General features: G+C 38.6%; 1 protein-coding gene across 5 annotated transcripts in view; it reads right to left on the reverse strand.

Moving 5' to 3' along the window:
- The window catches only part of LOC132399375 (katanin-interacting protein), a 130,355-nt gene that overhangs the window by 30,839 nt on the left and 71,939 nt on the right, over window positions 1-27,577 (reverse strand). For all 5 annotated transcript variants that reach the window (XM_059979654.1, XM_059979653.1, XM_059979655.1 and 2 more), the window contains 8 exons: window positions 26,260-26,437; window positions 23,655-23,820; window positions 21,333-21,496; window positions 20,733-20,797; window positions 18,427-18,537; window positions 8,178-8,317; window positions 5,296-5,397; window positions 1,692-1,852 (listed from right to left, as the gene is read on the reverse strand). In XM_059979654.1, the coding sequence (XP_059835637.1) occupies window positions 1,692-1,852; window positions 5,296-5,397; window positions 8,178-8,317; window positions 18,427-18,537; window positions 20,733-20,797; window positions 21,333-21,496; window positions 23,655-23,820; window positions 26,260-26,437 (1,087 nt within the window). The remainder of the gene's footprint in view (window positions 1-1,691; window positions 1,853-5,295; window positions 5,398-8,177; window positions 8,318-18,426; window positions 18,538-20,732; window positions 20,798-21,332; window positions 21,497-23,654; window positions 23,821-26,259; window positions 26,438-27,577) is intronic.

Below are 27,577 nucleotides of genomic sequence, written 5' to 3' on the forward strand. Positions count from 1 at the left end.
ATACAAAATGAACGAAATAAGAATAAGTACTTAAGCAATAAATATCAAGAACATGAGATGAAGAGTTCTTGAAAATGAGTCCACTGGAGTAGGAACATGCTGTCCTTTCACACAAATTCCTGTATAGATCTATCTGGAAAACAAAGATATTGTTGTGGTGCCTTGAGCAATATTTGTCCTTCAGGAAACATAGAAGAGCCATTAACCTCATTGTTCAACTTTATTTTGAAAGTCTGCTACAATGCCTCCCTTCAATTGCAAGAATGATTTCAATTTAGCAATGGCTATTTAGGGAAATTCGAATTCTCTTGGTTAACAAAAGGTATTGTGTAAATTGATGAGACAGAAAATATGGCAGGTACTGGGATCTGGAGCAACAAACAAAAAACTGGGTGAACACAGCAGGTCAGACAATAGCTGTGAAGGGAAATGGGCAGTGGCCCTTTTGGGTCAAGACCCCCCCACCCCCCCATCTGGACTGAAAGGGTCTCAACTTAAACTGTTGACTCTCTGTTTCTCTCCATGGGATGCTGCCTGATCCAGAGGCAGCTTGTTGCAACGCAAATCAATATTATTACTAACAGGTCTCAGATTAGAATATAACCTACTTCAGCTGGAACTGCTGTCAAAAATGGATAGAGCTCAACAGCAAGAGATGGAAAAGCTTAAGAATGTCAGTTTTGACCTCACTTTAGCCCATACCAGAATCGACCTGAATATAATGGAAGGATCCAAAAAAAATACTCCTTCATGACCCATTTATCAGCACAAAGAAATATGTCCGAATCTTGTAATCCAGTATCACACCAAGGGATGAGAATTGTTTATTTACATTTGATCTTATATGCCCAATGAAGGGTCTAGACTCAAAATGTCGACTCTCCATTTCTCTCCACAGATGCAACCTGACCCACCGATTTCCTCTGGCAGTCTGTTTGATAAACAAATGCGTACTGTTGCAAAAAAAAACTCAGTACATCAACAGAAACCAAACAAGACCAAAAGAATTATATCAAAAATCGAGTTAACTATAATCAGTCAATTCAAACACAAACATCCTTTCTTCCACTAAATATACACAGATTCTTGGAAACAACTCTTCAGGTCAAGAATTAGGCAAAATTTGGGAAAGAATCAGCTTTTATCAATCTTCTAATCTGTCAAATCATAGTTGAAATTTCTAATGATCAAAAACACCATTCCATTCAGATAACAGATAAATCTAAGATGATTCAAAAGTTTCAGAAGCAACCTTAATTTAATTGTAATGTGGGTGGCAGAATTGACACTACCTCTAACCTCAAAATTCATGCTCCCTAGGTTGAGAATGCAAAAATGTGGAATCATTCCAATGCAGAAAAAAATATAAACACATAGTACACTGCAAATGCTGGGATCAAAGCAACATGTACAACACGCTGGAGGAACTCAGCAGGTATGGCAGCATCCGTGGAAACGAGCAGTCTGCCCGAAACGTTGACCGCTCGTTTCCATGGATGCTACCCGACCTGCTGAGTTCCTCCAGTGTGTTGCTTTGCAAAGGGTCTCGGCCCGAAATGTTGACCATTCGTTTCATCAGATGCTGCCCAACCCACTGAGTTCCTCCAGCGTGTTGTACGTGTAGAAAAAAAATACAGATTGAAATTTGTAAATTAGGGAATTCGACTTTCTCCGTCATAAATTCACTGTACCTTATGACCGTATTTCTCTCTCTCTGTGCAATCTTCTCATCAGGGGTGAAAAGAATGGTATGATATGGAATAACCGGCTCACAGGTTGGAAGGATACCACGGGCCACCTGACTCACCATATCCAGAATTCCATTGTAGACTAATAGATCATCAACAAGCAGCTACAAAACAAATGAAATATTTTGTAAATGTAGCACTATAACACAGCACAAAGTTTTGTACTTATTAGAATATATTGCTATGTGACTGTGATGCTGCTGTAACTAAGTTTTTTGTTCCACCTGCGCATACATGTACTTGCACATATGACAATAAACTTAACTTTGACTAGAATACAGTTATGGTTCATAGGTAATGAGGTTATCTGTTTATACACATATCTCCATATTTCGGTATAACTTGCAAGGGATTTCTGAACAACAGTAAGACATCATTCACCCAGCTGTTAAGTCAACTCTTGTGCAGATCTATATGTAACAAACCAGTAATCAGAACTCCAGATACAAAACTCATCCATAACAAATCCTGCCCACAAAATAATTGATGTTATACTGTCAGCAATTTAACCTATGCCTTCAATTTGGTCTGCTGTCAAAACTATCAGAAACATTGAGCTTCTGAATGTCACCAGCAATTTTTACAAAAAAAAGCACTGATCAAAATATTACAGTTTTTAAAACAAGTTATCAAATATAACCAAAGAATCAAAAAAGTAAAGGTATTTAATAAATATGATTAACTTAGTTGTAAAAGACATGATACTTAAGCCTTGCTTAGATGCGTTTGTCCTTTAAGCAAATGTAGTCACTGCTCTTTCACCAGGTTTAACATGCACAGCTTTGAGGGCAGAGTTCTGGATTATTGCAGGAAATCTGAAATCTGCTTACGTATAATTGGAGATAAGGGGCTAGACAGCAAAGCCCCCTGCGGATGGCTATCAGGAATTTGGGACTGTGTTCATAAACAATCCTGAAGTTCTTATCACAGGGATATTGCTGGCATTTTTCAGTAACATCTAGGCCATGAAGAGTCCACATTAGTTACCATATAGACCTAAATTCTTGGCCAAGATTTTCCAATTCTGATGTTAACAGTAACCCACTTAAAATGTGCGTATACATTTCCCTTGAAGGAGGTCAATTATTCACAGCTTCTTAAAATGATGTGGTTAAATGATTTTTTTATAACTAATGATGAATAAAAACACAAGAGACACAAGTTCCTTTGAACTTCAGAACTACTTTATTTCTCACCGTTTCAAATATCTGCATTTTTCTGTTTTGTCCACGAATATACATAGCTTCACATTTCCAATTTATATTACATCTGCAATGTTCTTGGCCATTCAGCTTATTAATATCTACCTGAAGCCTCCTTGCATCCTCCTCCCTTCTTATGATCCCACCTAGTTTTGTACTGACATCAATGAAAGGCTTAACACATGAGGAGTATTTGAAGCCTCTGAGCTTGATACCTGATGAAGGATGAAGGATAAGAAGGATGAGGGAAGAGAATTTCACTGAAACATCTGGATAGAATGGATACAGAGAGGATATTTCCATTAGTAGGAGAGCCTAGCATACATGGGCACAGCCTCAGAATAAAGGGACGCCCCTTTAAAACTGAAAAGAAGAGGAATTTCTTCAGCCAGGGGTTGGTGAATCTTATGAAATTTGTTGCCACAAAGGGCTGTAGAAATTAAGTCATAGGATGTACTTAAGACAGGGTTTAATAGGTTATTAATTAGTAAAGAAGATAAAGGTTATGGAGAGATGGGAAAATGAGTTGAAAAAATTAGCAAAGATTGAATGGCGGAGTAGACTCAATGAACTGAATGGCCTAATTCTGCTCCTAAGTCTTATGATCGATGGTATCATGAGCAAGCATGAACTCCTCAGATTCCTAGAATGGAATAGCTGGTGTCCAAGCACCAGTTCCTGCAGTACCCTACCAGTCTAAGTCTGCCAAATTGAGTAAAATTGTTTGTTTTCAATCCAATAACCAAATTTTCAATTAATAACAATATTATTACAGCAGCTCTATACTAGCCTCATTGACAAACTTCCTGGTTGGGACCCTACTGAAACCCTCTGAAAGACCAAATGCTCTACTCCCCTGGTTCTTTTTTATATTTTCATCTAGTCACTTCTTCAAAATAGCCCATTTAGTTAAATGTGAATTTCCTTTCATAAGTCCATAGGAATAATTCCTAAAATCTATAAAAATTTATAGGAATTTATTATCTCTATAGCCATCTCTTTCAAAATCCTGTATGCAGATGGTTAGATCCTTGAAAAATATCATATAGTACTTGGTTAAAAACTCATTTATTTCTTTCATTTTCACAAGACACTTGATTATTTTAGTGCCTTCGGTAATTATGTTGGACTTTTCTATAAGAACAAACACAGGGTGGTTGCTTAATTTCTTTCACATTTCCATATTTCCAGTTACAAGCTTCTGCCTCAAAAGGACTGGCATCTACCTTCACTAGTCTTTTCCTTTTAACATGCCTACATTAAGTTATTCCAACTGGCTTTCACATTTCTTGCCAATTTATCATTTTATTCTATCTTGAATGTATCAATTTCTTGAGAAATTCTAAAATATGCCCAATATCTACCATTTCTGTCAATTTTACAAGTTTCGTCCTTGGCTATAATACCAACTTTAAATTGTAGGGCAAACATCTCATGTAAGGAAACAAGACTCATTTTGATTTTGATGTCCAAACAATAGCCAAAGATCAGTCAGATTTCACAAGGATATTAGAACAGGGAACATAGAAATTTACAGCACATTATAGGCCTTTCAGTCCACATTGATACATTGTTGAGACTAATAGGCTTTAATGAGAGACTGGATGGGCTGAGATTGTTTTTCTTGGAGGAAAGGAGGCTGAGAAGTGATTTTATAGAGGTTTATAAATTCACAAGGGACATAGATAAGTAGAAAGATGGTCACAATCTTTTTTTCCAAGGATAGAGGAGTCTACAACTTTTTGGATAGGTTTAATGAGACAGGGGAAATACTAAAAGAAATCTGAAGGACAAGCTTTTTCCATACAGAGGGTGGTGGGTATATGGAACAAACTGGTAGAGGAGCTGGTAGAGAAGAGGGCAATGGCAACATTTTAAAAGATTTGGGCAGATCTATGTATAGAGACAGAAGGATAGGGGCCAAATATAGGAAAATGGGATTAATGTAGACAGATAATTCAGCTGACATGTATGTATAAGTCAAACTGAAGGGTGCGTTTCTGTGCCGTACAACTCTACGGTAGTTTTATAATCCAATGAGCAAAAAAGCCATAAAAGGTATTGATTTTTGAGATGTTCACAGGTTTTACAGCACTTTCTGCCTATATTCCATTGTCCACCTCTACATAACTATCTTGTGACTTATCTCCTAACCCTGGCAAATATAAGCTTAAATTCACCTCAACAGCACTATTGACAATATTAGGCAATCTAGGCAAAGCACAATATGCCTCAGAAATAATTCTCTTGTCCATTCCTCAGAAATAAATTGGGAATTCCTATAAATGAGCATTGAAAATATCAAGTTTATGCATATTAATTTGGTTAAAAGTAAGATAACCTACCCCAAACTCTTTTACTCCTCTTTGAGGGGTTTTTGAATAATTCCAGAGCTTAATCATTGATACAACCATTGGGCGATCAAAGATTATGTAGATCTGATTCACCTGAAACAGAAAGAGCAATTAATAGTGTATTATAAATTCAAAACATCCTGTGGAATTTAAAATACATCAGTATTACACATTATAGTGATTAGAAAGCCATGCTTTAGAGGTGCTTTATCCATTATTTACCTTATTTCTCTCCCAACTATCCAAATGCCTTCTCCAGCAAAGGTTTTATTTTTCCTCTGTGTAACACCCATAATAAACTGACTGAACAGAGACACTTAGTGTGAGGAGCAACATAACAAGACATTAGGCATTTTTCTCCTCAACTTTTCAGACACAATCAGCCAATTGGTGATGTTTTTTTGGTTATGGACAAGGTGATATTCATTTACAGTAGTAGCAAGGATACACAGGACAACCAGCTGTTCAAGGCAACATGTGTTAAATTATAGGTCTTGAACAGAGCAAAAGAAACTTATGGCACTGCATGTGAGTTTCATCAAACAGAGTTTTACATTGAAACAAAGGGGAGACTATGGGCAATGACCAAAATGAAGGTCAAAGAATAAGGTTTTAAAAAGAGGGAAAAAAAAGTAGAGGCAAGGAAGGTTAAAGAAAAATTTACAAGGATGTTGTCAGGTCTGGAAGACCTGATTTCTAAGGAAAGATTGAATAGATTAGGACTTTGTTCCTTCCAATGTGGAAAGTCGAGGAGAGATTTGAATGAGGTATACAAAGTTATGAGGGGGAAAGATAGGGTAAATGCAAGCAGGCTGTTTCCACTGAGATTGTGTTGGATTACAACTAGAGGTCATGAATTAAGGGTGAAAGGTGAAAAGTTTAATGGCAACCTGAGGGGAAACTTCTTCACTCAGAGGGTTGTGAGCTATGGGCCTGGTGCAAGTTGATTGGAACAGACAGTTTAAATGGTTTGGCATGGACTAGATGGGCTAAAGGGCCTGTTTCTGTGCTGTACTTTTCTACGACTCTAGAAGGCAAAGGAAGTCGGAAATAAAATAGCATATTCTTGTGCACCAATAGACGAACAGGCAGGAAGAAAAAAGTTTAGAAGTACTGAAAAAGAGCAAGGGTTTGAAAATAATGAAGAGAATTTTAAAATCAAGACATTATGTAAACATGAGATAACAGGAACAAGAGGGTTTGGTGCAATTAAGGACGTAGCAATCTAAATGATGTCATGTTTAAAGTGTGTCAGTTGAAGCAATCTGACCAGGAATGCAGTGGAACAAACAATCTCCAAATTAAGTTTAAAATTACTGAGATCCTCTTCAAATTTTTCATGGCCTGATTCCATATGACCTCACTTCCAACCATCTAAATCTCCACATTTATTTGATTGTCTGTCTGCAGTTTTTCTACTTCAGAAACATGATGAGACCTTTAGTATTCTTGGTCCAAAAGCCTCCACTGCCAGAGTTGCTTCATGCTATCAAATCTTCTTTACTCTGTTTCCAAACATCCATGGTCAGAGATATTTAGGAACAATTAAAAATATATTGAATAATAAATACACAAAAACAATTGATGTTAAATTATCTCAACAAATATTTAAAGGATAAACCAACTACCTCCTCAATTAAAATGAATAGCTTATGTTCCAACACACACAAGATGCTGGTGGAACACAGCAGGCCAGGCAGCATCTATAGGGAGAAGCACTGTCAACGTTTCGGGCTGAGACTCTTCGTCAGGACTAACCGAAAGGAAAGATAGTAAGGGTCTCGGCCCGAAACGTCGACAGTGCTTCTCCCTGTAGATGCTGCCTGGCCTGCTGTGTTCCACCAGCATTTTGTGTGTGTTGTTGTTTGAATTTCCAGCATCTGCAGATTTCCTCATGTTAGCTTATGTTCCTGCTATCATTCTAACTTCACCTAACTCAATACTCAAACTATCACTGGTGTAAAGCTACAGTGCCAGATACTAAGTGTTCTCTTCAGGTCAGTGCAATTCAACAGTGAGCTCAGGGACAGACAGGGAGACATATCTGACAACAGGTGCACCACAGCATGGAAATGCCCAGATGCACTAACACTCTGCTGCTAGTCTCTGTTTAATTACAGAACAACTTGCTAGCTTGTCAACATAATCCAGCCCAATACTTCTCATGTTAACAGGGAGTAGGCACTCGAAAAAGACTTTAGTTTATGCTTTTCATGCAATCTTTCAAGCTTATGTAGCTCAAATGCATTTCCATGGTGAAGGAATCAACAAGTGGTGTTTTTTGCATAACCAACAGTGAAATGAATGTGCATTTCTACACTTAATTGTCCTTGCCTGGCTTTGCAGTAACATTACACATGAATAATGGAACGTGTTGCAAGTATTTATTTTGACAAGTCTCAGATCATTATGACGAGATTATAAAATAGCAATTTTTTAAAAACAGGGTCACACAGTTAATAGCAAAGTACAGAGATAAAGGGCAATTTGGAATCTAGAGCAAAATAAAACTGCAGAAGAAACGCTGTGGGTCAAGCAGCATCTGTAGGGAGGAGTGCGGGTGGAAGGAAGGAATTGTTGATGTTTCAGGTTGAGACCCTCAATCAGGACTACGAGTGAAGATAGCCGGTATGAAGAGGAGGGATCAGAGGTGAGACTGGCCCGTGTCATCCCTCCTCCACTCTTCTTTGTACGTAATTTGTCCTCTCCACTCTAAGTCCTAATGCAGGGTTTTAACCCCAAACATCAACAACCTCCTTCCCCGCATAGATGCTGCTTGATCCATCGCACTTTTCCAGCAGCTTGATTTTTGCAAATAGCAGAGTACATCTTCGAAATAAAATCATTCATTTGACAACTACCTTACTCCTTACCAAATTAGGAAGAATAGGGGCTAACCACATGTGCCTGCCATCATTGGTGTCATTCACTCCATCAATTAGTTTGTCTGGGGTTCTGACATCTCCTGAAACACTTTCTAAAACATTCACACTGTCCGGGAAAGCAGCAATATCTGAAATTAGCTCATTAAGGATTTTTTTAAAAATTCATTTGAACAAAAGACACAATTCAGCAATAACAAAGTAAATACAACTAGTTACGTCATACTGTAATAGATGACAGGGATGTGGGTTGTTTAAATTTGAACATGAAAATGTCAGTTCTAAAAAGTACTGATACTATGTTTTGTGAATATAATTCGTGCAGATACATTTAACATACTGTGATTACTATTCAAAAGAAAATACTTCATTAACTATAAAGCTTCTCTGAATATGCCAAAGTTATGGAATGCCCTATATAAATGAAAGTCATTCTTTTCTTTTTCTTTAAAATTCATTAAGATTTTGATTAAGCATTTCAAAGATATGAAACCACTGATGATAAATACTACAGGAGTGATATAGTGCTAACAATCAAGTTCATTACAAGAACATTAGACAGAGGAAATTAGGCCATTTGGCCCATCTAGTCTGCTCTGCCATTCCATCATGGCTCATTCATTTTCCCTCTCAACTCCATTTTTCAGCCTTCTCCCCATAACTTTTGACATTCTGATGAACCAAAACCTATTGACCTCTGTTTTAAATATAGTGACTTGACCTCCACAGCTGTCCATGGCAATAAATTCCACAGATTCACCACCTTCCAGCTAAAGTTCTAAATAGACGTCCCTCTATCTTGAAACTGTGCCCTCTGGACCTAGACTCACCAACTATGGGAAACATCCTCTCCACATCCAGACCTTTTAATATTCAATAGGCTTCAATGAGATCCTGCTCCTCGTTCTTCAAAACTATTGCGAGTACAGGCCCACAGCCATCAAACACTCCACAAATGATAACCCTTTCATTCTTGGAATCATTCTTGTAAACCTCTTCTGGACCCCCTCGAATCCCAGCACGTCTTTTCTTAGATAAATGATCCAAAACTGCTCACAATACTTCAAGTGTGGTCTGACCAGTGCTTTATAAAGCCACAGTATTACATCCTTGCTCTTATATTCTAGTCCTTTTGAAATGAATGCTAACATTGCATTTGCCTTCCTTACCACTGACTCAACCGGCAAATTAACCTTTAGGGAATCCTGCACAAGGGCTCCCAAGTCCCTTTCGCACCTTGGATTTTTGAATTTTCTCCCATTTAGAAAACAGTAAGGTAGATTTTCAATGGTCCAATGGTCCATTTTCAAATGGACCAATGGACTAAAATTAAAATAAAAGAACATTCAAGACAAGTCAGGGAAGTGATAATAGGGAAGCACAAATCTGGGGAAAGGTACAAGACCATCTCAAAGGCACTGAACATATCTCAGAGCTCAGTGCAGTACATCTTGAAAAAGTGTTAAAAATTAATAAACCATACCCACAGGCTGACCCTCTAAACATAGTCACAAAAGAATGGAACTTGTAAGAGAGGCTACCGTGACGCCAACATTCACTCTGAGAGAGCTGCAGAAGTCAGTGGCTGCAATTGGAGATTAAGTTCATGGCTTCACAATCTCTAAGGCCTTACACAAAAAGAGTATTTATGGAAGAGTGGTAAGGAAGAGCCCTGGCTAAATAAAAAGCATATCCTTGTCCGCAAAGACTTTGCAAAGCGTCCTTAACAGATACTGTAAAAATGTGGTAAGTTTTGTGGTTGGGAAGACTAAAGTGGAACTTTTTAGCCTCAACACTAAGCAGTACATGTGGCATAAATCTAATACTGTGCATCAGCCAAGTAACAGTATTCCTACTGTAAAGTATGGTTGAGGTAGCATTATGCAATGGGGATGCTTTTCAGGAGCAAGGACTGGAAATCTGGTCAGAATTGATGGGAAGATGAATGCTGCAAAATACTGCAAACCTGGATAAAAGAAACCCTGCTAGCCTCTGCCAGAAATCTTTAACTGGGGAGAAAGTCCATCTTTCATCAGGACAACAACCCAAAACACACTGCCCGAACAACCACGGGAGCGGCTTCACATGAGGAAAATTCTTGAGTGTTCTTGAGTGGCCCAGTGAGACTCCTGACCTTAAACTGATCGAACATCTCTGGCAAGATTTCAAGGTTGGTGTCCAATGCTGATCCCCAACTAACCTGGCCCAATTTGAGTAATCTTGAAAGGGGGAATGGGCAAATCTTCCTCCATCACATTGTGTAAAACGAAAACTTATCCAAGAAGACTACTGGCTGTAGTAGCTGCAAGAGGTGATTCAACTAAGTACTGAGCAAAGGGGGATGAATACTTTTGAACTGCTGACATTTCAGTTTTAGAATTTTTAGTTCTTTGTGCTTTACAATTTTCCCCTTTTTTGAGCTTAATTGTGGGAAAAAAAAGCTCAAGATTCACAAATAAATTGATCAAATCTCAGTTACATTGATCAAAATCCATGGTTCTAATACACATTTATGTGAACAAAGGGCTGGGGCTGAATACACTACAAGAAACTATCTGAAAAAACTGTTCATATGCTCTTGGCTATTTTTGGCCAGTTTACCTTCAGATTTCCTCTTTTCTCTCCTTATGGTATTTTAGTTGCCTTCTGTCACTTTTTAAAAGGTTCCTAAACCTCTGACTTCCCACTAATTTTTGCTGTATTATACGCCTTCTCTTTTGCTTTTACGTTGGCTTTGACATTCCTTATCAACCATGATAGTCTCATCCTCCTTTCAGAATACTTGTTTGCGGGATATATCTACCCTGTACCTTCCGTATTGCCCCCAGAAACTTCAGCCATTGCTGTTCTGCCATCATCCCTTTCCAAAGAACTTTAGCCAGCTCCTCTCTTATGCCTCTGTAATTGCCTTTCTCCACTGTAATAGTGACACATCTGACTGTATATTTTCCCTCTCAAACTGTTGGATGAGTTTGATCATTGTATGATCACTGCCTCCCAAGGGTTCCTTTTCGTTAAGCTCCTTAATCAAATCTGGTTCAGTACACAACAGCTTATATGGAATTGCCTTTTCCCTGGAACCTGATTTTCTCAATCTACCTGCGTATTGAAATCCCCCATGACTATCATAACATTGCCCATATTACATGTCTTTTCTATTTCCAGTTGAAACTTAGACTCTATATCCTGGCTACTGTTTGAGGGCCTGTATATAATGCCCATCAAGATCTTTTCACCTTTGCAGTTTCTTAACTCTACTCACCAGGTCTTCTACATCTTCAGATCCAACATCATCGCTTTCTAAGGATTTGATTTCATCTTTTACCAACAGAGTCGCCACAACCCCTCTTCCTACCTGCCTGTATTTCCGATACAAGGTGTATCCTTGGATGTTAAACTCTCAACTACGGTCTTCTTTCAACCAAGTCCCAGTGACACCCATGTCATAGCTGGCAATCTCTAACAGCACTGCAAGATCATCTACCTTATTCTGTATACTGTGTGAATTCAAATATAACACATTCAGTCCTGTTTGGATTATCCTTTTCAGTTTTGCCCCCATGTTACACTTCACCTCATCCCACTGACTGCAATTTGCCTATCACCTGCCTGTCCATCCTCACTACACACTGCATTGACTTGTGGACCAGTTGCTCCATCCTCAGCTTTATCAGTCTGATTTTCAACCCACTGCCAACTTAATTTTAACCCTTCAAAAGCTCTAGAGAACCTGCACACAAAGATATTTGTTCCCCTCAGATTCAGGTATAACCTGCTCTTCCCCAGAAGAGCTCCCAATGATGCAGAAATTTGAAGCCCTGTCCCCTGCTCCACTTCCTCAGCCATTCATTCATCTGTACCGTCATCCTATTTCTGACCTGACTAGCAGTGGCACTGGGAGTATTCTAGTGATTACCACCCCACAGGGCCTGCTCATCAGCTTTTTCTCTAACTCCCTATACTCTTCCCCCTTTCTTCTTGAGTCAGTGGTGCCAATATGCACCACAATGTCTGGCTGCTCACCTTCCCTCTTGAGAATCTTCTGCTGCCACTCTGAGACACTCCTACTCCTCAGACAAGTCCCGGCAGACCCTTCTTAAAATGGTAAGTAAAGTCCACAAGTTACTGTCATGAATAATTATACAACAACTTCAATGAAAGTTGCCATATTTTCATTTACTTGAGATCCTGCAGATGCTGATAATCTAGAGCAATGCATGCAAAATGCTCGAGGAACTCAGCAGATCAGATATCATCTATGGAAATAAACAGTCGACGTTTCAGGCCAAGATCCTTCTTCAGGACATATACGACAGGGAGATATTAAAATATTAAGATGTTTCAATTTTTAAGCTTCACAATCCTCTGAACGCAATAAAAATATACAATTTTAAGCACAAAAAGCTAGAAAATTCAAATAGTGGAAAAATAACAACTGTTTACCTACAGTAAGAGTTAATCCCTCTCACAGAACTGTTGTTTGTGAGTGACCAAAAAAGAAGATATTCTCTTATTTATCAGTAACCTACGTGAAGTAATACATCCATTCTACTTATCAATGTTGGTTTCTGCTTGACGGATTCATCCTGACATTTCCTGGAATTTCTACCATCTTCTTCAGCTCCACCCTGCTCTTCTACAGATATGACCAAAAGTGGTGGCTGCTAGCAGCACAGAAAAGAGCAATTATAAAATCAGTTGTACATGTTACAGGGTTATTAACAAATAATTATAGTTGTGTATAGTTATTGTTTAACCTCACTAACATGGAGGGTTAACAGGTATAGAAGAAATCACTTATTGTACATTGGATGACAATGTAGCAGAATAGGTATAGTCAGAATTAAAGCATTAACTTATGAGCCAATAAAATACTGATAGATTAAACCTAACTGGCTTCTCTAGTACGTTGAAGTTTATCATTTTAAACTAATGTTTGAAATTTACCTCATGACCTATTTTAACTTTTGACTAATTTTAACAGGTCAGCTTATTTTCAGCTATATGTTCTCCAAAATCAAATTATAGTGGATGCTGAAAATATGAAAAAAAAATACTGGGAAGTAATCAGGTCACGTAAACTGTGAGAAGAGAAACAGAATTAGTATCACACACAAAATGCTGGAGGAGCTCAACAGGTCAGGCAGCATCTAAGGAATGAATAAGCAATTGACATTTTGGGGTGTGACCCTTCAGGAACGGGGAAGGTGCCAGAATAAGAAAGGTGGGGAGAGGGGAAGGAGGACAAGGTAGAAGGTGACAGCTGAAGCCTGGTGAGTGGGAAAGGCATAGAATTGGAGAAGGAATCTGATAGGAGAGGTCAGCAGACCATGGGAGAAGGGGAAGAGGGGGGCACCAGGGGGAGGTGACAGGTAAGAGCCAGAATGGGGAATAGAGGAAGTGGGGGGGGGGAGATTTTTCTTTACTGAAGGAGAAATCAATGTTCATGCCATCACGTTGGATGCTTACTAGACAGAATATGAAGTGTTGTTCTCCATCCTGAGAAAGGCCTGATTTGTGGCAAAAGACCGGCATGTCAGAATGGTAATGAGCATAGGAATTAAAATGGTTGGTCACTGGGAAATTAATATTTAAGTTTGCTGACTTCTCATTAGAGCTGGAATAAATTTAACATAAAACAAGCTCAACATGAAACTATGAAAGGAGCGAAAGTCAAAACCTGATGTTCTGAAAGAGAGTGTAAAGTGGGAAATAATTAGGAGAAATGATTAAATGGTACAAGATAACCTGAATTACAAATTTTTTTGTCATTTATTGGGGATCTTCTATGAAGCAGCAAGCTACCCAAATTCAAAACAGCTGTTCTTAGAGTCTGCTCTTTGTTTCAATTGGTCTCGGGGCACAGTTTTCCACTGGAAAATGGCTCTCGATTAACTGGTGAAGCCCAGCATAGCACAGGTTCCCTCCAATTGGAGTTGATATGTTCCATTATGACAGATAAGTAAACCCCCACCTCAGACATAACAGCTATGGAAACTGTCATATAAATATCTTCACAGCTATTAAGAAATAGTTAAAAATAAACTACTGAACATAATCAAATCAAACCAATTTATTTCCTGTTGTAATCAATCCACTCACAGGCCAAACTACATTAATCCAGTGCAGACTCAAGTACCTCTTGCCTTACAACCACATTATAGGACTTCCCTCCCTTCCTTCCCACATTCTTTGTTTACCTAGTACTTGTTAGAACTCTAACATGTACTAATTCTATTGATACTTCACCAACCCAAAACACTAAGATCATTTGTTCCTCTTCAAAAATGCTGCTTGAGTTGAAGGTATTTCTAACAAGTTCAGGTTTTTAGATCAGTTTTGTTCGCATCAATGGTGCACATTAGGGAGCAAGGGTTAAAATTACATACAAGAAAAATTCAGGGTGTAGATATCATTTAAGACAATGCTCTAAATTGCCTACATTATTTTGAAAGGCTCAAATGATATTTTAGCACTTTGAAGCAGCCTTTAGCAAAACAGAAGAGAGAACACAAGAGGTGACAAAGATGTGAAAACAGGAAACCTAATATGCAAGGATCACGTTGTAAGTAAGTGATAGTTGCTGAAATGAAACAGCCGCTGCACAAGGTGGCTACGAGTACCATTCCCCTTCAGATAATCTAGGACACTATTCCATAGATCAGTTTTGCAAAATGTCTGCTAAAGGGCTAATGAAGTTTCAGGGTGTAGCTCCCTAGACACAAATCTGTTTTGTTAAGATTTGAAACTTGCACAGAATTCCTGATGATCAAAACTAGCAAAGCACACCACAATGTGTGGCAAGCAGAATCTTTGCTGGTACAGATAATATTTGATGTTTACTGATCACCCTGGTTATGTGGTGTCACTGAAATTGATAATATAAATTGGTTCTGGTGCTCCCAACCCACCTGGTATTTTAGTATGTTTCCTAGAAAGAAATTCAGATAAAAACCAATGTATCCCATGTTAACTAGTTGCTGTGGTGGGGAAAAATAACATCACCGCATTAAAAACTACAAAAGCAAATGGCCACTTAGGTACATGTAAAATACGAAGTCAGAAATCACTGCTGTAAACACAATTATTTTTAAATTCAAGATTTGGATTGCTTGTTGTCATTCTTCTGCACACGGGTGTAAAGGAGAACAAAATGATTGAAGCATAAAAACATCACATTCACCATAAAGAACTCAATAAAAACATTAAATATCAAGGCAACTCTATAAAACACAAGTAACTGAGCATGGCTGTATATACATTAGATTAGCTTATACACATTGCGTTTATGTACATGAAGTGATGCTAGGTGCAGGAGTATCTGCACATAAGGTGACTCTTGACAGTCAATGGCAAAGTGACAAAGTAATGCTTGGCAAGGGGAGCTAGGTAGCAGCAGGGCAGATCAAAACAGACTAGCACAGTGACTGTTTAGGTACGAGGTGCGGCATGTAAAGTGGCAGTGAAGGGGGTGGGAATGAAGAGTACTGAGGGCTTGTGGCGAGGAATGCCTTAAGTGTATGTAGTGGTGATGGGAGTGGTGTGGCAGGTTAATGGGTGGAGGTGTTGATCAGCTTAATGGCTGGGGGGGGCGGGTTAGTAAATAATTTTAAGGCTAGTGGTCTTGGCATGGAGGCAGTGTAAGACCATAGACATAGGAGTGGAATCAGGCCACTTGGCCCATCAAGTCTGATTTGCTATTTCCCTTCTCTGACAGAGTGGGACAAACAGTTCACCTGCCAGGGTGGGTGACATCCTTCATGATAATATTGGCCGTTTCCTTGCGTCTTTCTGTAGATATGTTCTTGATGGCATCAGTGATGTGTCGGGCAGTTTTAACTACCTATTGTACAGCCTTTTCTGCCTGCCACAATGCAGTTTCTTTATCACACAGTGTTTGGATGCTCTCAGCTGCGCATCTGTAGATGGTCATGCGTACTGATGTGCATAGTCCAGCTCTCTTCAGCCACATCAGAAAGTAGAGGCTGTGGTGAGCTTTCCTGATCATGTGGAATGTGTTCTGGGACTATGAGAGGTTGTGTGAGATGTCTCCTCTCAGGAGTTTGATACTGCTTGCAGCTTCCACTGCTGTGCCACAGATGTGAAGAGCAGTACGAGTGGTGTGATTTTTCTAAAGTCAATATCCATCTCCTTTGTCTTGTTGACAATGCGGAAGAGTTAATTTGCCTGGTCAGGCTTTGAACTCTTTCACCTCCTCTCTGTAGGTAGGCTTGTCATTGTTGGTCATGTCATTGGCGAACCTGACAATGTGATTGCTCCGGTGTTTGGTCATACAGTCATGTGTGAGCAGAGCGTACAGCAATGGGCTCAGCACACTGCCCTTTGGGGGTACTGGGGTTGAGGATGATGGGTAAGGACGAGTGGTTGTGCATCCTGACTGTCTGAGGTCCGTTGGTTAGGAAGGCCAACGCAGATTTGCACAGTGGTATACTTAAACCAAAGAGCAGGAATTTGTTTACCAAGATCTGAGATCTGGGACAATTGCATTGAATATCAAACTGAAATCCAGAAATAACATTCTGATATGTGCCATTGTGTTTTTTAGCTGTCTTAGAGATTCATTTTCTTGCAGATATATGCAATAAATCCAATAACCATAATAGAATCAATGAAAGATCTCATCAACATGGACAACCAGTGTGCAAAAAACAACAAACGGTGCCAATACGAAAAGAAAAGCAATAATAATACTCATCAATAATTAAGCATTAAGTATCAAAGTCCCTGAGACCATAGGTTGTGGGAACATTTCAGTGATGGGGCAAGTGAAGTTATTCCCTCTGGTTCAGGAACCTGATGGTTGAGGGGTAATAACTATTTCTGACCCTGGTGGTGTGAGTCCTGAGACTCCTGTACCTTCTTCCTGATGGCAGCAGCGAGACAAGAGCATGGCCTGGGTGGAGGGGGTACCTAATGATGAATACTGCTTTCTTGTGGCAACGCTCTGTGAAGAGTGTGCTCAATGGTGGGGAGGGTTTTACCAGATGTTGTCTGGACTGGCAGCCTTACTGGGGTTGACTCTCTCCAAAATCCTTCTCGCGTCTGCTATTGTTACAGACAGTGACTGCTCACCTGGAAGGGTAGTAGCTTTTGTGGATGGCTTAGTGTTGCATACCTTGAAGCATGGATTAAAGTTGTTTAGGGTATCAGAAAGAAAGGCTTCACTGCTACACTTGACGATGTTTTTCTTGCATATTTCATATTCAAAACAGCAGGAAGCTCTTAACAGCTGTTTCACGAATCTGCAGGATTTAAGCACATAATAGGCTTCGGAAGTAACTAACTTGCATCTTTTAATTAAAATACGGCTAATGATGTTGAGAAGCCCCGAGAGAAATACACATTGAATGCAGATATCAAAGTGTAGTTATTATATGATTGCCAACACAAATCATATTATATAGATCCTTTATTGTTAAAATGCATTCTTAAATGCTCCTAGAGGCAAAAAGAAAGTGGATGCTGCCGCAAACAAGATCATATCCAAACCTGATAGCCTTGTAAGAATTACTTGCTTTAGAAGATCAGTTTTATTTGTCACGTGTACGTTGAAACATCGAAGCAAACTGGGAAATATGTTGTTTGTGTCAATAATCAAGAGGATGTCTTAGGGCAGCCCACAAGTGCCACCATTTTTCCAGTGCCAACACAGCATGTTCACAGGTTACAAACCGTGCTTCTGCAGGAGGAAACCAGAGAACACAGAGGAAATCCACGCAGTCATGGGAGAACGTACAACTCCTTACGGACAGTGGCGGGAACTGAAAGCGCCCCGCTAACTGCTACATTATTGTGCCGCCCTCCTTACACAATTTCAGAACGTCACAGTACAACTTTATTTGCATTTACATACTAATGAAGGATAGGTACTAGAGTAATGGAAGATATACTTGAAATTATAATTATAAGTAAGGAAACAATCTGATTTGAAGAGGGAATTTCACAAGGTGAAATCTAAAGAGCTGATTGCATGGCTGCTGATGATTAAGTGAAAAGAGAGGCTGTAAGGCCAGAGGCCGAGGCCTAAGTGATCACAGAAACAATGAATAGATCTAAGTCCTTCAGTTTGTTTTTATGCAGTTTGCTGAGTCATACAGGCATTTGTAAAAAAGAAACTGAGCGGAGATTTAATAGTCCCTCCTGAGTTGAGAACAAATAGTGGTTTCAGTATTTTTACAAAGTAGTTGATAATGTCTTATTGTTTAATGGCAAAGGATACTATTCTCTGTCAGTAGAATCTTTTCACCGTTGTCATCATAGAGTTCCAGTCCATTCAGTCCAATGTAATAGGGATCTCCCCATGTAGTCAGCAACTGAAGCTGAAAAATAACTGGGAAAATGTGGATCAAGGAAAGGAACTCATTACAAATCTGGAAACATTCTCAGAGATTAAACTACTGCTGACATTACCATAAATATTTCATTTCAACTGTAAAATGCATACATCATCTTCCAAAAACACTACCTGTACATTTAAAGAAAAACTACTATAAAACAAAGACTCATTGTAGTAATATTATCCATTTATCAGCTGTATGGGCATAAAGGGCTGAGGGTCATAGAGACAGAGTTATACAGCATGGAAAGAGGAAACTGAGCCCATCTCTTTGCTGAGCAAGATGCCCACCTAAACTAGTCTCACTTGCCTACATTTGGCCCATATCCCTCCTCCCAAGCCTTCTCTATCCACTTACCTGTCCAAACATCTTTTAAATGCTGTTACTGTATCTCATTCAACCACTTTCACTGCCAGCTTGTTCCACATATCCAGCTGTGTTAAGACATTGCTCTTCAGGCCCCTTTTAAAACTGTCTCATCTCAGTTCCCCCCTCTCTATGCCACTCATTATTTTATACACCTCTACGAGGTCACTTTTCAGTCTTACACCAAGGAATAAAGTCTCCCTCAACCTCTCTCTGTAATGGTGGTTCTCGAGTCCTGGCAACATTTGCTTAATTTTTTTTTGCACTCTTTCCAGCTTAATGACATCTTTCTATAACATGGCAAACAAAACTGTATAAAGAACACTTCAGGTGGGTCCTCACCAATAACTGCAATATAACATCCCAGCTCCGATGTCTCAGTGCTCGGACTGATGAAGGCTAAAGTGCCAAGTGCCTTCTTTACTCACCGAGTCTATTTGCGGCACCACTTTCAGGGCACAATATTCTTATAACCCTAGGTTAATCTATCATACAACACTCCCCAGGACCTACCATTTACTGGAAGAATCTTATCTGGTTTAACTTGCCTTTGAAGTGAACCACATCTGCTTTTCCTCAACCATTTAACCAGCTGATCAAGATCCCTCAGCAATTTTTGATAACAATCTTCACTATCAATAATACCACATGTTTAGTGTCGCCTGCAAACTTATTAACCGCGGTATGTACATTCTCATTCAAGTCACTTATACTGTATATCACAATGGGCAAATAACATCTTAGTGACTTCTACGGCTCATACATTTATAGGTGTGTACCGCTTAACGTCTGTTTGGACAACGTCCGATCGCATATACGTCCGTAGTCCTGATCGGAGGACGTGACGTAGCGGACGTAACCAATCTTGTGTATCGCGTGTCTCTTGAGTGTAGTAGTATTTTCTTGCTGTTCAATTTTCTTTTGAAAATATTACCGTAAAGTGCATCATGGATTTCAAACCCAACAAAACCACTCCTAGTGATAGCAGCAGCAAGAGGCAAAGTATATAATATGGTGTTCACACAACGTCCAAATCACATAATGTCCAATTTCACAGAATGCATCATGGACGTTAAGCGACACATACCTGTACTAACAATTGAAAACTATTGGACCTCCAGCCCAAAACAAAATTGCATTCTGGTTCTGGGATGAGTCTGATCTGTCAAACACCACAGCCTGGCAAACACACTGGACATTGCTTTTCCTTTTGCAAGACAGAGGTGTATGAGAAATGAACAGTTTCAGAATGCATGTGCTTGAAAACAAACACAATCAGCACAAACACACAATCAATGGAGTGACAACAGTTAACCTGAGAATTTGTTTAAATAACTGCTGCAGCAAAATATAGCATTAATTGAGCACAGGTTTCATGCAACAAAACCATATTCATTGATTGAATTTTAGTAAATATAAATAGAGATAAAAGTATTGAAGATCTATGTGAACTTCCACCGATGATCATAGTGCAATTCATTAACGACGCATTAATGTGACCATGGGTGGCCTTACTCTGAGCAAACAAACAAAAATGTAATTAATGTCCTCAATTGAATGTAGGTAGTCCAAAATGTATTTTCTAACATAGGGATGTGCCTGGTTTTGTTACCAGGAACAATTCTACAAAAGGGGCATTTGAAACAGGGCAAGCTCCATGCAATCAGTATGGTGACTCATGCTTGAAGTTGTGATCATTTGAACTATTTAACTTCAAGGGCTTATCATTTGGATGAAAGTAGTGTAGAAACTTCAGGCCCATCTGTTATTTGAATAGGAGTAATTCACATATCATAAAGACTTTCTGAAGTTGAAAGGATACAGCCACATGGCATGAGTGGAGCTTCATAGTCCATACTAGCCTGTTCCATCTTCTTAGGATAGTTCCTATCATAAACAACAAAAAAAAACTCACTGTCGACATTAAGAGGTCACGACCAAAATTTAATCTGTCATTTATGTTAATATTATCATATGCATAAATAACTAAATTTTGTTTATTATCAGGCAAAAGTGTATTAAAATTAGCAAGGTGTTTTTAAAATCCAATAAATTAAACATGGGAACATGCCTTTCTATTTAAAATATTGAGGAGCTAATAAAAATAAAGCAAACCTTCACAATGGTTAATTTAACAGTTTCAGAATTATTTAAATCAATACAGCCAAACAGGACCTCAAGATCATTTGTTTGCTATTGTAGATTTCATGTGATGACTGCTAATTTTGAAAAAGGGAATATCTTTGATATAAGGGATTTATGTCCAACTGATCAATTTAATAAATTTACAGAGAGCAGACTTGCAAGAATTCAGAGTTGTCATCACAGTTTAAATCTATTTTATTAAAATTTCAGGAAGGAATGAGATTTTGATGGTATGAAGACATAAGGAAAAAAATTAATGACTTGGGATTTTTCTTACCCAATTTGCTGCTTTGGTGCTGCCTCATTGATCTTCTGGAGGTAATCTATGAAGAGAATTTCCTGAGCAAAGTCAAAATGACACTTGCCTGGACCTTTCCGAATGAGGAAGCCTTCTGGTGGTGAAATGGTGTATCCATCAAGTGTAATGTGAACTACCTTTGCCTGGCCAAAGTTAAAGGGTAAAGAGTCATTTAAATAACAATAGCCAATGCTCACTACTGTCCAATGCATAAATCTTGGCTTGGAGCAACTAGTTGGTTGAATGATGCACCATTCTCTTGAGCACTGCCCTATACCAGGGGTTCCCGGCCTTTTGTTCTGCCATGGACCAATACCATTAAGCAAGGGGTCCAGGTCTCAGTTTGGGAACCCCTGCCTACCTATACCATGGTTCTAAAATAACGTACCATTGAAAATTATTCAAATTATTGAAAACAGATGCAAGGATTACATCAAAACTACTTTAAAAATATTTAAACATTTTAATGTATTTTTTCAAATTGATTTAAATAACCAATCTTTGCCTTAGTTCATGTCTATTCTTCATTTTAAGTAAACAGAGATACTATCCCTGCTTCAGGCACAGCTTTTAGTACAAATCTCCTTTTATAGATGATGAGGAATTGCTGCTGGCTTCTGAATTCATCAGCTATAACAAACTTTCATACAGTACCTCTATTCCTGCTTCCCCTGCATGGGAATCCTGAACTTGTTTGTTAACACATACGAAAATATCAGCAGTTAGGCTCAGAATTGTCACATTTCCATCAAATATGTTCACCTTTCCATCTGCAAATCTAAATCAGGCTGTTGAAGAAACATTAGGGGGCCTATATGAAGGGAGGATATAGCAACCATTTAAGGCTACCATTTTGCAATCATTTCTACAAACATGAACTAGAGATTGGTATGCTGTTAACATGCTTTACAAATTGGAGATGGAAAACAAAAAAAAGCAAAATAAATGGGATACAGAAACATGTGCAGTAGTAAAAGGACTGCACCAATCCCTGAAAGTGGGAGTGCTGATAATGAGTTAAAAAGGCTTCTGGAATTAAAAAGGCTTCCATTAATTAGGCAAGGCACAGAATATGAGAGGCAGCTATGCCAGAGTTATAAGTGGACGCTTGAGCACTTTTTATGATTCTGGTCATGTGACACCCAGGCTCTACAACACTATACAGGAAAATGATTAAATTGAGGACATTGCCTGGACTGATGTGAGATTATACATGTTACAGCTCTTTTCTTTCAAACAGAGGAAGCTAAGGAATGCTATAGTTTATATGGAACATAGAATAGTACAGAGGCTGTGCTGATCTGAACTGGCAACTAAACACCTAATCCTTTCTGCCTACACAATAACTACACTGTCTATATCCTTCCATTCGCTGCACATGCACATGTAAATTTAAAAGCCTCTTAAATGTCTCTACCATATTTGCCTCCATCAATACCCCTAGCAATGCATTCTAGGCATTCACCATTCTGTGAAAAACCAGTCTTGCTCTGAACACCCCCTTTGAACCTAGCCACACTCACTTCAAATGCATGCCACCTAGCATTAAGACATTTTGACCCTGAATAAAAGACCCGGCTATCTATCTATGCCACCAAAAGTAATATCGTATATAACATGTCTAAGATAAAGAGGCTCAGATAAAGTGAACAAGGACCTATAATAAAGCATAATAAACCTGAAGGCATTGTTAGCCAATGCAAGTTAGTGCTGTAGAGAGATACAGCAATGAGACAGACTCTCTAGCCCACCAAGACAGTATCAGCTCTGAATCACCCACTTACACCAACTTCATATTAGTCAAACAAAATTAACAGAATGATAGAAGAGCTGCAGATTTTCTTTCCCCACCAACACCCACCCCTAGTGGATGCTGAGGTCTGAACTTGTTGTCCAGAAAGATGGAAAAAATCTGAAGTGCCATGTCATTAACGACAAGGATTAATCCCTAGATCTGTGACATGGGTCTCCTGCTGCCTCATGAATTTCTATGCTTGTAAACTCTTGCTACATGCAAACTGGCTAATGTATTTACATACAGAACCACAGTGACAACATTCCAAGTGTTGCAATTTCATAGGAAAGGATAAGAAAAGACACAATATACAACAGCAGTGGGGAAAAAAACTGCATGTTACTGTTGTAAACAGTCAATAGTTAACGTCTATATATTTACTCTAAATAATTACACAAGTATTGCACCATATTGTCAATTTACACATTCCAAATCTGCAGATTAGATACAAAACCTGCATGTTATCCTTCTAAGATCCTACTTAGAAACTCTTCCCAATGACTCACCCCTCTGTAGGTATCCTCTGGGGATTTGTTGTAGTTCCAAAAGCGAAATCCAACAATGTGTTGGTGCTGATTGAAATTGATTGTGAGAATGTGATTCTCTCCATTCGTAAAAGGAACCAGCCACATATGCTCATCTTCTGTAGTGATATTAATCCCATCTATTAGCCTTAGCAAAGATACCAGGAATCAGTTAGTCTTTATATGTCTCCAGTACCAAATTTCTGCTTTTGAATTTTTATTTTTAGAATCAGTAACTTCAGTTTACAGCCTAGATTCTGAAGGACACAGAGAAAGATGGCCTGGCTTTGTACAGAGAGAAAGCCTTTCAGGAGGGATGGAGAGGGGAGAGAGGCAGCGAAAGTAAGAAAAAGAGATCTTAATAAATGTAGACAGTATCCAAGAGCAAGGAATTTAGCATAACTTTTCACAAAAAAAAATATGGCTCGAGCACATGTCTGGTTCTGGACACTATTCTTTTAACAAGATGCAACATAGGAACAGCTCCCACATTTTGTCCAAAATTAGGCTGCACAAATGTCAGGTGTATCTCTAGTGAATGAACACTGGCCTCTTTGATGGTAGGAACAAAAGGACAAATTTAAAAAAAAGAAATGCAGACAACAAGTTTGCAAACAAAATGAAAATTGGTGGAATTTGGAAAAGTTACAGCAGGATATTGATCAGTTTGCAATTGGTTCAGAGCAATGGCAAAATGGAACTTAATTCAGACAAGTGTGAGGGGTTACAGTTTGAGAGGAGAGTATACAGAAAATAGCAGGACCCTTAGGAGCACTGACTTAGAGGAATCGTGTTCTGCAAGTCTAGTTTCCTGAAAAAGGCAATACAAGTGGATAGGAAGGTTATGAAGGGAGATGGCATAGTTGTCCTCATTAGTCGGAGCATTGAGTATACTGTAAAAGTCAAAAAGTCATGAGCAGTTGTACTCATCTTTAGTTAAGTTACATTTGGAGTACTGTTTGCATTGCTGACATCCACCTTATAGGAAGGATGTGGAGGCTTCAGTGACGGTGCAGAGGAGCTCACAAGAGTGTTGATCGTTTTGTAGTAATAACAATAATGGGTTGAACTAACTCATTTTGGTTTCTCTGGAGTGTCAAAGTCTGAAGGTGATATGGTATAAGGGTATAAAATTATGAAAGGTACAGGTATGGCAGAGAGTTTATTTTCCCCAGGGTGGAAATATCAAAAACTAGAGAGCACAGCTTTAAGGTGAGGGAGGACAGTTTGTAAATTTGCAACACAAGCAACTGTTTTTGTTTAAAGAGTAGTAGTTTCCTGGAACGTGCTCCCAGTGGAGCTGGTGAACCGAGTGTAACACTAACTAATCTACCACACCAATCTTCGAACCAGGGGTGCAGGTTTAGTTCCCAAACCCTATTCCCACCCCTATTATGATGGCAAGAAGCCAAAAGCCACCATGTGAGGAGCGGTAGAGGTCCTTTTGATCATAATGACACAGACAGTCATTCTCTTCTTCAACAAAGTGCTGAATTTCCTAATCCCTGAGAAATGGGTATTTGGTAAATAGTCTATTATTGTTACACATTGAGATAAAGTGGAAAGCTTTGTTTTCATGCCATGTGCTTTTGCTGTTGAAGAGGCACTTATTTGCACACGTGAACAGGAAGGGAATAGAGAGACATGGACTACAAGCAGCAGGTGCATTTGGTTAAATTAGCATTGTAGTTAGCACAAATATTGTGGGCCAAAGGATCTTCATTGCCCCAAACAATTAAGGCAAGTATACCATCTGTTTTTTCCCTCCACCCTATCCATTTGTATTTTCACTTTCAGAGAACTATGGACATGTAAAGCAAGATTCCCTGTGTTGTACTGTTCTATGTATTAAGAACTGATGTGCTGAAAAGTACTCACAGACAGAAGCTTTGGTTCTTAAACCCATCAGGATTGAAGTCAGTGGTCCATGGAGCCACTTCCTTTAACTTCAGGGTTTCGTTTTTATTCCTGCCTTTACTGGCTTTTAAAAGATTGAATTGTTACAATGCCCTCAATAACTATTCTGACCTCAAGAAAGGTGCTTTGCATCTTCTTTCACCTAACCCATAACATTCACACTGATGATCAATTAATTGTCACAGTTATTGAAAACTACTTGTTCTTATGTACTCATTGATTTATCATCCATTCAATACTGTTGACCTAAAGTCAACAATTAAATGGAGAATATTAGCTCCTGATCGATATAGCTCAGGTAACAAATTGTTGCTGAATATACAGCCCTAAGCACAATGTCCATCTGGGCTGCTTAGGCATATTTTCCGGATCTCATGTGGCCACACTTTTAAAACACACTGTCAATAATTTTTATCACTGGCTACAGATACAAATAGATCTGAGCTTACTTATGTAAAATCTGTCAACTAGTGAGGCAATAATCCACAGACAGCTCTTTCCAAGTTGCAAAATGATAAATCATTAAAATAAAAAGTTTAAGTGAAAGTCCAGAATAAGTACCATCTAGAAAAAGAGTTCTAGGGGTCAACATGAGTGCATTTCATATAACCCTAGGCTTAACTCTCAGAGTTAAATTAATTTGTTTAAATAGTCAATTAATATTATGTACTTGTCCAATGTCCTACTGTCTTCATCATATTCTGGCAGTTCATTCAGATCTCTTGGCTTTGCTTCAATAATGTCCATTGTGACAGGTAGTGCTTGCCCATCTTTGCCTATAACTTCCAGTCCAGTCAGTCCAAGGTAGTGGGAATCTCCCCATGTAGCTGTGAAATTTAGCTGTACAGCTAGATTTAAAGAAAAAAAGTTTATATGGCAAAACATACTGATTCCCAAATACATGTTCAGAAATCGATGCACTAATTCAATCTGGTAGCAATCCATTCCTTTCTTATTTTAGTCAGAATTATACAAACATTACAGTGCAAGTTAATGAGCCCAGTCACGTTGGTGTTTATCATCCACATATACAATAGTTCCAGTCACATTAATCTGTTCTGTACCCACCCATTTAATGTATTATTAAAAGCTGATATTAGTGTCTGCTTTAATTATTAACTCTTCTGGTAACACAGTCCAGATTCAAAACACTCTGTGCAGGAAAAAAGTAATCACCTGCTCTCTGTCCAGTACAGAATGGCTTCCAAATTTCAATCAACCAGAAAAAAGACATATCTACCTCATCCCATCAATAATTATTTAAAACATTCAATATATTCTTAAATAGGGCATAGACATGGGATAATGGATCGACCATTTGAGCATGGAGAAATTTCTTCATTCAAAGAATTGTACATCTTTGAAAGTTTATATATTAGAGGTCTACGGGAAGTGGTTTTGAAGGGTATTAGTGTACCACATTGAAAATGGCATTTAACACAGTCTGATTAAGAGGGGCCAAAACCTGGGAAAATGCTTATTGCATTCCATTACGGCATTGTTACAAGTATTAATACTTTGTTACTTCGACTGAGTCCAATAAATAAATGTCTTTGGGTGTAACAGTTACTACATTTTACTACATTTAGCATTCACAGCTGGCCTTAGACTGAAATGTTGGCAGACTGCAGAGTAACAGCTCAGCTTTGAAGTTGTGGGTTTAGTGTCCTTTGGCTGCCTTTCCTTTCCCTCGTGTTGCTATAGTACTGGATATTTCCATTCTGGCCCCTAACTGGAAGACCTAATAATTGTGGCAGGAGTGTTATGAATTTAAAATGAGAGTCAGAAGAACTGAACCACTTAATGACATTATAACACAGTGGAAAGGTTTTGGCAACATTTTTTCCCATTTTACAATACAGCATCAGCAATTTATACATTAGCTTAAGTAAAAACAATTTAACTACATTTTATCAACAGTTTGAGAACCCAAGGAAAATATAAGGGTGAATAAGAGATAATTCTTTTGAAGTTATTGGAACTTAGCT

Source organism: Hypanus sabinus, chromosome 9 (assembly GCF_030144855.1).
Source record: "Hypanus sabinus isolate sHypSab1 chromosome 9, sHypSab1.hap1, whole genome shotgun sequence".
Classification (NCBI taxonomy): Eukaryota; Metazoa; Chordata; class Chondrichthyes; order Myliobatiformes; family Dasyatidae; genus Hypanus; species Hypanus sabinus.